Source organism: Seriola aureovittata, chromosome 13, assembly GCF_021018895.1.
Source record: "Seriola aureovittata isolate HTS-2021-v1 ecotype China chromosome 13, ASM2101889v1, whole genome shotgun sequence".
NCBI classification, from domain to species: Eukaryota; Metazoa; Chordata; class Actinopteri; order Carangiformes; family Carangidae; genus Seriola; species Seriola aureovittata.
Window position 1 is genome coordinate 4,490,001 of NC_079376.1, and position 13,644 is coordinate 4,503,644.

Below are 13,644 nucleotides of genomic sequence, written 5' to 3' on the forward strand. Positions count from 1 at the left end.
TTAGTTCCTCTTTTTCGCCTCAATATGGACGCACACATGCACGCCAGCCACTCCAGCTCAATTAGCACATGAGTGAGCGTAGTCACGTTTCGGCCGAGGGAAGAGGTCTGCTGCTGCTGGAGCGCACGGCAGCAGCTTTTGTGCCTCCAGGATGAGGCTCAGTGTGGAGGAAGCGGCGCCGCGCTCGTCTCAATATGGTCAAGAAACGCCCTCGAACCATGCACATGGGTGCCGGTGCAGGCCAGCTGCGTTGAAAAATTTGTCGAAGTTATTTTTATCTGCTTATTTTTACAAGTTGTGACTCACTGTTTGTTTCTCTCTCTGTCTCCAGCACCTGACTCTTTGTCTAATCCTCTCTCTCTCTCTCTCTCTCTCTCTCTCTCTCTCTCTCTCTCTCTCTCTCTCTCTCTCTCTCTCTCTCTCTCTCTCTCTCTCTCTCTCTCTCTCTCTCTCTCTCTCTGTTTCCTCTGCAGGAGAGGTGTTCGACTACCTGGTTGCACATGGAAGAATGAAGGAAAAAGAGGCCAGGGCTAAATTTAGACAGGTACCCAGCTTTCTTCCCCTGCAGTGTTCTGGTTTCACACCTCTGCTCCCGGCTCTGCCTCCTGTCCTCCTGTCCTCAGCAGCCTTCTTATCTGTCCCACAGGCAGGGCAGATAAGAAATGTCCAAACTTTCCTCCTTCCCCATCAATTATGTCTCAATGACTGTCACACACACACACACACACACACACACACACACACACACACAGAGTCCAAAGTCAAACTGTTGTTTGAAGATGAGAAACTGGTCAAACATTCAGAACTTGCAGAGAGCGTTAATCAAGACCTTCATGCGAGAGACCGTCGTGAGGTTGTCATTGTAAGCAAAGCAGCCGCACGCCAGCGAGACATTAAAACACGTTTATATACGAAGGAACATGGCTGCAGTTTGATTCAAAATGGCTCCTATTCATTGCAGCTGAAGCCTGAACTTGCCTGAGCACGTGTTTCTTGTTCCAGTTTTGAACCGTGGCCTCTGGTCGTTCACCTTTTGTTCAACTCGAGCCAAAAGAAACTGCGCCGTATTTGAAAGCAATGAAATCATCTCCCATGTTTGGTACAACATGAAACACAATATAACTCACACACACTTTTACTATTTGTGGTTGTTTGCTTTGCTTAATATGTACGACCCACATCAGATCCCATCACATCAGGTCGACTAGAGGCCTAATGTGACCATAAACATTTATGACTCAGTATGAAGCAATAACAGTTAAAGTTAAGAGATAATCATCCTTAGATATTATTTTATCAAGAGTTTAACTCTTAAAGACCTGTCTGCTGTGATTGATCAGGACTGTGTGGGTGTGGTTTGATCAGATTCAACAATCAATTTATTTGTATAGCACTATTCATACATTATCATGAAGAGAACATGTTTATCGTGAACATGCAGCAATAAGCAGATGTTTAGCTGCTTGTTCAACATGTTCAATCAAAGATTTACCTCATTTAGTTCATTAAACTTTTACATTACGTTATGATTGTGATGCCATTATAATGCAAGGGTAAGAGCTTAGGTCACTGGTGACTGTGTACAATCAATATACAGTTTGAATTTAAAAGCAGTGCCTTACACCATGTGTGTTTTCATGGGTTTTGTTCTTAAGTCGATATATCTGAGGGTGTGGATACAGCAAGTGCAGATTAGGAAATATTGTCTTCAGCCAAAATGGAAAATGCACTTCAGTAACAGGTTCTTCAGACGTGTTGTTGGTCAGGTTTCTACACAGAGATGGAAAGTGTGGTTGTCTTAGTTTTAGAGTCGAACCTCTCACCTAGTTTTAAAGTGAAACTGAAGATGCACAACATCCAGGATTAAAACTGAAGTAAGTGAATGTCGGAGCCACATGTGTAATATTTAAAACACATCACAGTTGGTGCGTTGTGTTATTGGCCTGTGTGACAGATGAATTTGCTGTTCTCTCACCCTCTTGATGTCTTTAGCCCCACCTGTGTTATGTTCTGTCTTTCCTGTTAGTGTCAACCACATCTCCTCCACCACATCCTCCATCACTGTCTGAGAACACACCAGACATTTAACTCAACTCAACTTGTCTTTTTCTCCCCCCCCCCCCCCCCGTGCAGATCGTATCGGCGGTGCAGTACTGCCACCAGAAGCACATTGTTCACAGAGACCTCAAGGTGAGTTCAGAGAAGCCACACTGGTTTGTAGTCTAGTCGGTAGCTGCAGAAAAATGATGTCGGAACAGGCTGAGGCAACAGTTTCTCTGCAGTGAAGCCGCATGACGGGACGTTCAGAAGAGTTTGCAGCCGTTATCGCAGAAACATCAGTTTTCTTTGGATTTCAGGCCTTCTGGGAAAAATGATGGTGGAAAGACGTGAAGAAATTATTTCTCCTTAGAGTCGAACAACATTTATCTTATTTAGAGTCAGAAATATCCCAAATAATAATAATAATAATAATAATAATAATAATAATAATAGATTTGAAACGGCAGTGACCGTGATTGGAAAGTGTATTATTATAAACAAGCATAAATGAAAACACACATTCAACTTAAAAAAAATTGAACTGTAACAATTGGTCAAGGAACTATTTTGATGATGAGTGATTGATCGTCCTTTTTTTTTTTTAAACAATAATGACACAAATTCCTGGTTTCAGCCTCTGAATGTGTTTTTTGTTTCTTGGTTTTTAATGATGTTAAATTGAATGTTCTTTGATCGCCAACTTGGGCTTTTGGCAATAGAGATAGGCGTTTTTTCAGGTTATTTTTTTGGCATTTCGCCCTTATCTGATAGTAGAGGCAGGAAATGTGGAGAGAGAGAGACAGAGAGAGAATGACCTGCAACAAAGGTCCCCGGGCTGGGAATCAAACAATGGCTGTTGCAGCCACGTGGCATGAGCCTCAATCATTAGGCCGCTAGAGTTCCCTGGGATTTCACTCTTTGCTGATATTTTACTGTGCAAACAATTAATCATGAAAATAACTGAGATTAGTCAACAGTGAAAATAATAGATATGGGTAAAATAGAGACACAAATGCAGCCTTAATGAATGAAACCTCCACTGAACATGTTGCTAAACCAAAGAAATAAAAAGTTAGTCCAAAATGGAAATAAGATAAATTAACTTTCAGTTTTTTTTTATACAGTTGTGCCTGTGTTTTATGCCATTTATTTTATTTGATTTTATATTTTTTGTTTCTGCACGTTTCTCTTTGGAATTTGTGTTTCGGTTGATTTGTTTTCTGTTTCAGTTTTTATCTCAGATAATTGAAATCAAACCTTTGTAATTCATCAGTATCAACTAGTTTCCAGGCTTAGTCATCAAACTGACAACATATATCAGCCAGTAAATATCTTGATGTGTGATGTATCAGTCTCATCACAGATGGATTATATCTGTGAGTGTTACTGTGGTTGATGTCGGAGATTTTGTGCATGTTTTAATTTCCATGTCCAGGCTGCAGAAGCTTCGTGTTTATGGCGATTTGCATCACAGAACTAAAATGGATGCACATCGTCGTGTGTTTATTAGTTGCCTCAAAGGTGTCTCCACCTTTTGAGGCTGTTTTCCCTCTGACTCATATTGGACAGAAAGGTCACAGTGTAGAGAGCTGACATCAGTGTTGCGTGTTTTATGACTTGTCATCTTATCTCCCATATTCCCACTGAATATGCTGCTAATGAGGCTCCACTCGCTTTAAGACCACCTCAAATTTACACCGCAGTCGGCGTGGGTGTGTCAGTCGCTCACATGTTCTGCGTCACACCGGCAGTTGTAGTGTAAATCGACCTCCTCCATTTCGCAGGCCGTGAGGCACTTTACTTCTCCAGGTTTAAATATTGATGCGTCTGTATTTTTATCTTGACGTCAGTGGGAGTCGCTCGGCGAAGAGAAGCCCGTGTATCCGCTCTGCCGGCGGCTGCACGTCTGCGCTGCTTCCTCTGTAGAGCTTCATGAATGATCCATGCGGAGGGACACGTGAGAGGAGTCGTCCCCTCTCTCCCTGCTTTACGTATGCAGCATATGACGCATGTCTCTCCTCGTGTGTAACCAGGACAGGTGTCAGTGTCCGCAGTTCGAGTTTAACCATCAAACAAACCAGGATTCCTCACGCCGCTCTGTGAGATGTTGACTTCACTAGTGTCATCCACTGAGATTTAATGTGTTCTTTGGTCTTGATCACGGTCAGTCTCATCTTGGCGAGTGTTGTTTACCCCCCATGCAGCTGAAAGCCTCTCAGGATGTCAGTCCAATCCTCCGGCTCGATGGATTTTTCCGCTCGCTCTGTTTCAGCTTCTGACTAATTAGTCTTTCGCCCACAGCTGCGTGAGAGCAGATGTTTGACTCGAAATCTTCATCTCTGTTTGAGCGGTTTCATTCGGAAAGGAGACGTTTACTGTTTTTATTAGACCAGACTGCACCAAACAAATGTTGAAATGAATAATTGATTGTTTGATTGACAGAAAAATTAACCTTCAAATGTGAAGATTTGCTGCTTTTCTCTGTTTAATGTCATTCTACATCGAACATCGTTGGGTTTTTTGAACTCTTGGTAGAAACACGTTTGATTTCGGTCTCTGAGAATGTGTGATGGATGTTTTTCATTATTTTGTGCCATTTTGTTTAGTAAGCAAATAAAGAAATGACTGTAAACGTGAAGCTGCAGCCAGCAGTTCCCTGGCTCTGTCTAAAGCTAATCTCATCTGTCTGCCAGCACCTGTAAATCTCACTAATTAACATATAATATATCATTTATTTCATCCGCACAGAAGCCAAAGTGTAAAAAAGACAAGTTGTTGTTTTATTGGAGGTTTTTGAGCTGGACTATTTCTTGGCCAGGCGGAGAAAACAAGTACGAGTATTTGCCAAAATGTCAAACTGTTCCTTTTTTAAGTAAAAATAGTTGATAGAGTAATTTATAATGAAAATAAAGTGTTGCCACGATGTTGTTAGAAGCCATGTAATCTGTCACTAATGAATGCAGTTCATTTTTATAATCACCTCTAACCCTGCTGACCTTCGGTTTGAGTCACCACACTGCCCGAGAAATCGAATGAATCATCATCAGATGGGAGGGAGACTTTAGTCAGTGTCCATCAGTTTAATGCTGAAAAAGAAAAACTAATGAGCTCATATATGATTTATTATTGTGCGGACGTACTGTAGATAAAAAGGATCATAACCGCTGACCTCTGCGTGTCTGTCTGCAGGCTGAGAACCTGCTCCTCGACGCAGACATGAACATCAAGATCGCTGATTTTGGCTTCAGCAACGAGTTCACTCTGGGCAACAAGCTGGACACGTTCTGCGGCTCTCCTCCGTACGCGGCGCCGGAGCTTTTCCAGGGGAAGAAGTACGACGGGCCGGAGGTGGACGTCTGGAGCCTCGGGGTCATCCTGTACACGCTGGTCAGCGGCTCGCTGCCCTTCGATGGACAGAACCTCAAGGTGGGGTAATGTGTGGATGTGTGGATTTACTGGCATCATAATACTGCAGGTAAAGCCCCTGCACCCTAGGTCCTAAAGTTTAATTGGCTTTATATTTGTATTTTTTCTCCGTGTCTACATTCTCCAGGTTCTCTTAAGCATTACGAAGCAAGTAGAACCCACTGTCTGCATCAGAAACCTTAGTCGTCAAATCTGACACAAGTCTGGCATGTTTCAGTGTTTCTCTAGCTTTCTGCTTGCCGTTCTGCTCTCTGCAGGAGTTGCGTGAACGTGTGCTCCGGGGGAAGTACCGCATCCCTTTCTACATGTCCACAGACTGCGAGAACCTCCTCAAACGCTTCCTGGTGCTCAACCCGGCCAAGCGGGGTACTCTCGAGGTGAGGGAGGACGCAGAAAATGTAAATATACCTCTTCGTTTTTAACACTCTCCCCGAGCACGTCTGCACCATCGGAGAATGTCATCTATCCTCCACCTCTCCAACAACCCCCCCCCCTCCTCTCCCCTCCTCCTGGTCCCTGCACCCCCCCCCCCCCCCCCCCCCCCCCCCGCATCATCTCCTCCGACGCCCACAGCGTCCTGTTTTCTGTGTGCGCCGGGCCCACACTCTCCTCTTTCCTCCTGATGTTGTAACCATGAATAATGCATCGTCATCCGTGTTTGTACCAAATTTGTCTTTCTTGTTCACTTTTCTGCCTTCATCCACGAGTCCAGGATCCCTCACAGTTTTCAGTGGAGAACATAAAACTTAACTTAGTCTGAGTCGATTCCTCTAAAAAAAAAAAAAAAAAAAAAAAAAAAAAAGTAGAACTGAGTTCACCTCAAAGCCAGAGCGGTGAGCCAGGACCGAGGCCCCATCACACCCTGCCACTGGTTTCATGACGTCCCATTGATTGACCTTGATTAATAGTTTGCGACTGTAACATGCAAACGGACGTAGCGATGTGGTAACAAAGGCAGTGAAGAACTAATCTGCCTCTAGCAAACAAACATGGAGGAAAACATTTTACAATTTGATAAATGTTAAGAAAAACGTCTTCGAAAATGTGCTGAGGAAGAAAATGGATTCAGCATCTTTGTTGGACCTCAAGGATACACAAGAAAACTCAGTATGACGCCGTTAAATGTGATTATTTTTAATATTTGTTTAGTTTTTTCATTAATATCGAGTCATTACAACGTGAACGAAAAGGATGAGAGCTGGCTGGATTAGTTGTCTCGGGTCTTGACGGTCCTGTAAAGTGTGATGTGAGCAGTATCGTTGCATGCTGACCTGTCACAGTTTAGAGGACTGCCTTGACTCCAGGTGGCTAGTTGGATCTAACAGCTATATTTACGAGAGGGACAGATTAGCAAATTTTGCTCCGCATCACATCTGGTTACGAGAGGTAAAGGAGTCAACTGACTTTTTCAGTCTCTCTCTTCCTGCGTGGAAACTAGAGCCAGCTAGTGAACGGTCTGCAGATATCAGACTGATGTTAAGGTTAAACAGAGCGGGTGAATCAGTTAGCAAACTTTAGTTCAGACTACTTATTAAACTAGAACAATCTGAGTAGACTGTTTGTATTCCCTTTGTAATATATACAGTCAGTTCCTCATACAGTCATACAGGCTGTATGAGGAAATATTAATAATCTACTTTTTATAGATAATGCAGAATTCAGCCTTGTAAGTTGTGCAGGTCTGCTGATGTTTCACTTCGCAAAAAGCTAAAAAACGCATCGTCCCCAGGCTTGAAAGACAAAAAGAGTTCATCTTTTATCAGAACGGCTCGTTACTGTACATGAGAAAATGAACCACGCATCAGTAGAATAGTAGATTTTTTATAAAGTCAAATCAACATGGCTGAAAAGTCATGTGACTGCGGACTTGCTGCTCCAGTGAAGTCCACTGAAGGTCCTAATGTCTCAAATTGTCCCGACAGATACAAGTTAATAAAAAAATATGTATAATAATTAAATTTTCCGGGTAATAGCAGAAATATTTAGACATTTCATTTCAAGGAGAACATCTGCTGCGATGAAAATAGTCAGTGTTTCATGTAAGAGGCAGAGAGGACAGAGAAATGTTCCACAGATCAGTCGCTGATCACGTTGGCAGAAAAGTGTTGATGATTATCTTTTAGCTGTAACTGTGCCGCCTGACGTGACACACAGCATCACACCTTCTACACGTGAAACATTTTTTCAGTTTCTCTTCTATTTTTGGCTCCTGAGCAGCTGAACAGGATCAGCTGTAAAGGAAGTCTTATGTTTTTTTTTTTTTTTTTTTTTTTTTTTTTTTAAATGAGCCATTTAATCAAGACGCTGATTTCCATCTTTCAGTTGCTTTAAATCACTTTTATCGCATCTTATTGAATCCTGTGGAGATGCATGTAAGCGAGTTAAGCTAAACGTTGTTTGCTTAACTCCGAGGGTCACATGTTTTCACCTCTGATGCAACACGATTGCCCTGGATAACGGCATAACCTCCAGTTACATCAGAACATGATCAGTGATAATTAGTTTGGCTCGGTCTTCGTTTAAACCCCCAGAGAGCAATTGATCAGCTGCAAATTAAAAAAAAATAAAGGTGCAAACAAATGAAGTGCAGCACAGTTCAATATGGATGTTTCTGTGAAATGTCAGGAGAGTAATCTAGGCTACACATCCGTCTCCTCCCTCCTCTCTCTTCTTCTTTCTGTAAGTTTTTCATGAAGCCAAAGTAAGAGCTCAACTCTAAATACACTGTCCCCATCCCCTCCTTTCACAATAAAGGAAATACCAAAATAAAAGCTATACAACTAGACTTAAGAACACAAACATATATTAGGAGCAAACCACACGATGTGTTGAGGTAATTTATGGCCGTCATCTGGACCTCGAGAGCTGTGATTGGACGGCTCGAGCTGCTTGTGTTTCCCTTTGCAAGTTTATGATGCTGGTCGAAGTCGTTGACAGAGAAACCAACATGATGCAAGTTGGAAAAAATTCTGCTGCTTTTTAGTGCCACACGTCTAGTGAAGCCACTTCCACTGTGAACGTTAAGCTCACCGCCATCGTCGCTCTCAGTGAGAACACAATGAGAGACGAGGTGTAAGAGAAGTGAAGGGACTGTAATTAAAGGACAAGTTCACAGTTTTTCCTAGTCAGTCTTAAAACAACAGTCAGGTGCCCATGAGTAAATAACTTGAAATGGCAGCTCAGAAAACGCCACAGACATGTTGGAGATCATTTAGAAACTGTTTCATAGTTAAAAATGTCCCTTTTTGAAAAGTAACTTAAAAGAATCCATGTCAAAAATGCTGATGTATGTTAAGTACAAACACTAATCAATCAGTATATATTGTTATTAAATTGTTTACTCTCAAATATCCGTCAGCATTCACCAAAAAAAAATCCACCATCAGCTACTATAAACTCATCCCGAAGACATTATTAAACCAGCTTAAACCAGCTGTAATAATCCTTTTTAAAAGGCTAATCTTCAAATAAAATGTTGGTTTTACGTCTCTTTATGTTAAAACTGATTCTAACTGTCTCGATCTGTTTTCGCAGCAAATCATGAAGGATCGATGGATCAATGCAGGATTTGAGGAGGACGAGCTCAAGCCTTATACTGAACCAGAGCTGGACATCACGGATCAGAAGAGAATAGGTAAAGAAAACAAAAACAAACTTCTAAATGTTGCAGGTAAAATCACAAAAGAAAAGTTTGCTTAGTCGTTTAAGTGTTTAGCGAGCGTTATGACCGTCGCGCCTGTGACTCCCGGTTGTGCAATCAGAGAAAGTGCACAAGCATCGAAATAAAATCAGCATCCTCTGCTTTTCATTTATTACGGGGAAAAAAACTGAAATCTTTGTGGTTTTCGTCGGGCGATGTGAAGATGACGTGAGGCGTTAAACGCTAGCGTTGCCACAGCTCCGCAGCACAGAGGCGGTCTCATTATTTCAGAGCTGGAGAGCTTTGAAAGAAAAGATGAAACACGGCGATGAGGAAATAAACGCGAGCTGTGCTGCTGCATGCAAAGAGACAACAGGAGAGAGAGTGAAGCCTCCCCGTCGTGCTCTGGATGAAAGCTGTGAAGGGGGGGGGGGGTGAGAACTTGCATAACAGAAGCTGGGGTTGGCTGTCGATGCACATGTGCCGGTGCGAACTCCCAGTCACCCAAGGAAGAAAGATGTAGAAGGCAACGAGAGAGAGAGAGAGAGGTCTTTATCTTTCTGAGGAATCCCCTGAATTCTAAATAATGCATATAAAACGTTACATAAACCTTCCCCTAAATGACAAGCTGAAGATGGTGTCACTCCAGGGGGAGGAGTGGAATTAAATATTTACTGTGCTTTTTGGTTATTTAGCTCGTCGTTCTGAATTTTAAACATCGAGAAAATTCCAGCTTTGTGTCTGTTGTAGACGTGAAAGAAAGACAAAAGCCTCCTCAGGGGAAGTCACTGTGTGAGGCGAATCTCAATGCACGGTCATGAAACACATACTGATGTCATTCAGTGGGACTTAGACATATGTAGATGTCATGATCTCAGATGTTCATTGTGAATAAACAATCCCTAAACCCATGTAGAAAGATCAGGAAAAGACTCGTTGGAACTTCAGCATTGTCTCATTTTTAAATTTTATCAGTATCAAAATGATCCAGATGTTTTCTATACATCTGTGGGTACGTTGCAAACAGGGGCTGCTAATAGCTAATAGCTAATATGTGTAATGTCGACAATTTTAAGTAATGTAAACAAATAGAAGATTTTAAAGCCTGTAGCTGACATTAACAACAGCGATAGCTCTTCCTCTCAAAATGGCTTAAATTTTTCCGTCATCATACCGGTTCCCAAATATGTCGGTGTTCGCATGTTTACATCTGTCAGATGTTGATGAAAACTAACAAATTTTATACTGGTTGAATTTAAAAATGCAAAGTAGAAATAGTAAAACACAAGAATGTGGCTCCGGACTGGATTTAAATCACAGGAGGAGCATTGACAAACAGCAGGTGATGTTGAAATCACCTCACCTGGAGAAATGAATCCAGTCCGAACGGGGCTTTCCACAGCGAAATGCTTTCAAGTGTCGTGACTTCAGGCAGCAGGGAAATGAACAGTGGCTCGAAAAACAGATGAGACATGCACCTTGTTACGTAAACGCGTTGGCAGTTTTACATGTTGGACCTCGTAACATTTCTGTAACACTTCCAACATGGCCGCTGTCTGATCAACGTAAGAGCTGCAGGAGCTCAAGGTTCAATACATTAGAGAGATTAGATGAGAAATCTTGTTCTGCCTAATGAAGAGCACGGTAATTAGTGGATTAATTAATTATCATCTCGTGGACACAGGAAATAAAATCACTTTATTAAACCAGGAAACACTGTGATTGAGCCGATCTTAAGTGGTTGAGGAGATTAGAGCTGAATTCATCAATCAACAGAAAATCAATCTGCAGCTATTTTAAATATCATTTGTATATTAATCATTTAAGTAATTTTTTTATTTAATTTTAATTTAATAATGCCAGAAGTTCCCAACTTTCTCTGTGTCAAAGATTTTCTTTCTCTTTTATGAAAGTAAATAACATTTTCTGACCTTTATTTTAAACTTTTTAAAACTTAAGGATTAAATAATCATCAGATGAATCTATGATTTAAAATAATGTAGTTGCAGCTCCGTCTGTAAAAACAAAACGGTTAAAGTGGAAAGTTATTAAACAAGCATCATCATGCTGCAGTAGTGAACTGAGAGGCAGAGAAGTGTTGACGAGCTGGAGGGTGGAGGTGAGAAAGATGAGAAAGGAGTGAGAGTAGAGATGGATGAGAACAGATTCTGCCTAGTTACAGCGGCGGAGCTCGTTTCTCTCTCTGTTCCCGCTCCGACTGACGTCTCTGAAGCCTGATGTTACACAGGAGTCGAGATCGACTCACGTGTCAGTTTTCCGGCTAAAGCAGACCGATAGGGGCTTTGAAATCCTGACATGTTGAGTGTGTTTTTATTAGTTTAGTTAAATTTGTCATGTCTGCCGGAGAGAATTCCTCCACGCTGGTCAGTAAGTAAAGCCGTTAACCCAGTGAAACTAATGGCATTAGTATGGCCTTCAGAGTGTCAGTGTGATGTGATGATCAGGACGATGCCTGGGAGGCTCGTCCACCCCGACAGGAAGAAAAATTCTCTCAGACAGGATGAGTCATTTTCATTTGTTTGTTCAGCAGCCGGACTCTAAACCAGCAGCCTGGGCAGAGACACTGGTCGGACTGGTCAAGAAAACCGTCTTGTCAGAGTCGTGCTGGTTACATCTGTTGCCCGGTAGCATCTGTGAGCAAAGGCACACGGCAGCCGGTTGGTTGACAGTGTAATAAAAAAGCTGTTTAAACTGCAGGAAGATGTAGACGTGAGATGAAGCGTGTGTGGAAAATTACAGCGTTTGAACTGCAGCAAAGATGGCGGCGGCGCTGTTTTTTCAGAAGTTAAAAACACTGGTGGCTACTGGATGTACTGACTGCCAAGATGTTTTTATGGTCGTTTATAAACAGTAAATGTGACTCAGTGTCTTTCTTTTTGGTTATTTGACCTATACTAACCTTTAACCTTTATTAACCTGACATTACTCCTTTTTAAGGTCGGGTGTCATATCAGTACTGACCCGACTTTGATACTGATTCTTTATGAGACTTTTTTAGATACCAATTTTATCAAATCCATTTTAACAGAAAAGAAAATTAAAATACACATTACTTTACGAATTTCAGTTTTATTTTGAAATCCGGTCTCTTTACACACTCAAACCTGTTCATGTAGATAAACAGCCAATCACCAGTGTTATTAGATCTTGGTCCAAGCATGCTGCATGCTGATTGGCTCACTGACGCTGATGAGATTTACTCATTTACTCTTTGATACTCGAGTTCGATACCCAGCCTTACTCCTTTTACATGATAGTGATTTCTTAAGGTTTTTGATTTTAATGATGTAGAATAATTAAAAAACCTTTGTTGTATCACATTCTGCACAATCTGCAGCTTTTAATTGATTTGAATTAAATTACTTGTTGATGATGTAATGACAGTACACAGCAGATTGTCGGATTCATCCAGTCACTCGTACACTTCGATCAGACGGTGAGGTTTACGTGGTGAAAACAGACGACAGCCTGCCGTGATAGACTGATTAACTGGCAGGAAATCGGAGCATGTTACAGGTCACTATGAAGCTCGTGAGTCATTTTAACACCTTCGCTCAGAGACCAGCGCCGACTCTGAAGATCTAATCTGAATTCCTTAGAAACGTTCTCCGCCATGTTTCAGGAAGTACAGTCTTTTTAAACATTGATAGGGAGAGTAGTGTGGAGCTGAAAGGATAAAAGCCTTCGTAGGACGCCTGATGGGACACACACACACACACACACACACACACACACACACACACACACACACACACACACACACACACACACAGATAAATGTTTAAAGGGTGGAGCTGCAGCAGGAAACACTCCTCTGCTTCATGCTGCTACAAACGTGAGTCGGACGATTTGGGAGGGTTTCGTGTGTGTGTGTGTGTGTGTGTGTGTGTGTGTGTATGGGTGTGTGTACTGAATATGTGCTCTCACGCACCCTCTGAAATCAATGTCTTTCTGCTTCTGATTGGTGGAGGCAGAACTGGAGCGCAGGGGGCTGATTACCACTGCCTGACTCCTTTTACATGCACAAGCATTAATCTCAAGCCCCCAGGAAAATGTATGAATAATAATTTAACTGCTTTAAAATGATTGACAAGTGAGCTCTGGAAAATAAAACCAACACGACGAGTGCAGGTGCTGCAGTGAAGCTGTAGCATTATTATTTGTCATCCTCCATAGCTAACACCTGTTGGAAATGTAGCACTAAAGCTTCAACTAATGATTCATTGCATTATCAATTCATCTAATGATCATTATCTGTGAATTATTTAGTTTGTGAAATGGGGGGAAAAAAAAAAAACAACATGTTTTCTGTGTGTGCAGATGTGATGGTGGGGATGGGCTACAACCTGGAAGAGATCCAGGACTCTCTGGCCAAGATGAAGTATGACGAGATCACAGCCACCTACCTGCTGCTGGGCAGGAAGGCCTCTGAGGTACAAACATCATGTCGTCACACTTTATTTTTTACGCAGGATCACCTCATCTTTACTGCCCAAGACAACAGAGAGGGGAGGAGA

The 13,644-nt window shown here is 41.9% G+C and overlaps 1 protein-coding gene across 20 annotated transcripts in view; it reads left to right on the plus strand.

Moving 5' to 3' along the window:
• The window catches only part of mark3a (MAP/microtubule affinity-regulating kinase 3a), a 52,269-nt gene that overhangs the window by 22,347 nt on the left and 16,278 nt on the right, over nt 1-13,644 (plus strand). For 11 of the 20 annotated variants that reach the window (XR_008829348.1, XM_056393109.1, XM_056393123.1 and 8 more), the window contains exons 6-11: nt 474-544; nt 2,134-2,190; nt 5,230-5,466; nt 5,724-5,864; nt 9,001-9,100; nt 13,448-13,560. Coding sequence is in view for 19 of the 20 variants with exons in the window: in XM_056393109.1 (XP_056249084.1) it covers nt 474-544; nt 2,134-2,190; nt 5,230-5,466; nt 5,724-5,864; nt 9,001-9,100; nt 13,448-13,560 (719 nt within the window). In the remaining variant the exon portion in view is untranslated. The remainder of the gene's footprint in view (nt 1-473; nt 545-2,133; nt 2,191-5,229; nt 5,467-5,723; nt 5,865-9,000; nt 9,101-13,447; nt 13,561-13,644) is intronic. The other 9 variants (XM_056393127.1, XM_056393112.1, XM_056393116.1 and 6 more) reach the window with 1 other exon arrangement.